Here is a 1,142-nt window from a genome sequence, read left to right as displayed (position 1 = left end):
TACGGGGCAGCTGAGTCTCACACCACAGCTGTCATTCCCGTCTCAACGAGTCAGCTGATCCTCCACATTTATCAACGAGTCAGAGATCGCACCCGTCATACACATCAGCTGATCATCACCCGTCACAACATCAGATGTCTTACCAGTCCCGCAGATTTGCTGAGTCATCACCAGTCATCACACGAGTCAGTTGTCATTACCAGTCATCGCACGATTTAGCTGAGTCATCACCAGTCATCATACGAGTCAGCTGAGTCATCACACCAGTCAGCTGTCATTACCAGTCATCACACGAGTCAGCTGAGTCATCACCAGTCATCACACGAGTCAGCTGTCATTACCAGTCATCACACGAGTCAGCTGAGTCATCACCAGTCATCGCACGAGTCAGCTGAGTCAGCACCAGTCATCACACGAGTCAGCTGAGTCATCACCAGTCATCACACGAGTCAGCTGTCATTACCAGTCATCGCACGATTTAGCTGAGTCATCACCAGTCATCACACGAGTCAGCTGTCATTACCAGTCATCACACGATTTAGCTGAGTTATCACCAGTCATCGCACGAGTCAGATGAGTCAGCACACGAGTCAGCTGTCATTACCAGTCATCACACGAGTCAGCTGAGATATCACCAGTCATCGCACGAGTCAGATGAGTCAGCACCAGAGTCAGCAGAGTCATCACCAGTCATCAAACGAGTCAGCTAAGTCAACACCAGTCATCGCACGAGTCAGATGAGTCAGCACCAGAGTCAGCAGAGTCATCACCAGTCATCAAACGAGTCAGCTGAGTCAACACCAGTCATCGCACGAGTCAGGTGAGTCATCACCAGAGTCAGCAGAGTCATCACCAGTCATCAAACGAGTCAGATCAGTCATCACGATTCCTCGCCAACCATGCCTCTGTTTCTCCCCTTTCTATTGCCATTATCTTATTATTATCCTCCATTCTTCCTCCTCTTTCTCTCGGCTGTCTCGCCCCCCCTCCCCCCCCACTCCTTTTTCCGTGTCTCCTCGCTTTATTGTTTCTCTCTCTCTTTCTACTCCTTCCCTTGCCTCTCCTTCTTTTTCTATCATCTTCCTCCCTTCTCTTCCCCTTTTCGCTTTTCTTTCTCATTTTCCTTCCTCATTTACCCCTTT

General features: G+C 49.5%; 2 protein-coding genes across 2 annotated transcripts in view; one reads left to right on the top strand and one right to left on the bottom strand.

Annotated features, from left to right (window-relative positions):
* The window catches only part of LOC119596724, an 83,183-nt gene extending 83,084 nt beyond the window's left edge, over positions 1–99 (bottom strand). Inside the window, exon 1 of the mRNA XM_037946051.1 lies at positions 48–99. Within this exon, the coding sequence (XP_037801979.1) occupies positions 48–99 (52 nt within the window). The remainder of the gene's footprint in view (positions 1–47) is intronic.
* Positions 100–134: 35 nt separating this feature from the next.
* LOC119596723 lies at positions 135–710 on the top strand. The gene is made up of 3 exons (XM_037946050.1): positions 135–185; positions 235–417; positions 558–710. Exons 1-3 carry the CDS (start codon positions 135–137, stop codon positions 708–710), a joined length of 387 nt encoding a protein of 128 aa, XP_037801978.1.
* Positions 711–1,142: the final 432 nt, after the last annotated feature.

This window comes from Penaeus monodon, chromosome 38, assembly GCF_015228065.2.
Source record: "Penaeus monodon isolate SGIC_2016 chromosome 38, NSTDA_Pmon_1, whole genome shotgun sequence".
Taxonomy (NCBI): Eukaryota; Metazoa; Arthropoda; class Malacostraca; order Decapoda; family Penaeidae; genus Penaeus; species Penaeus monodon.
Note: the sequence above shows the minus strand (reverse complement) of the source record. Positions and strands in the feature narration are given on the sequence as shown.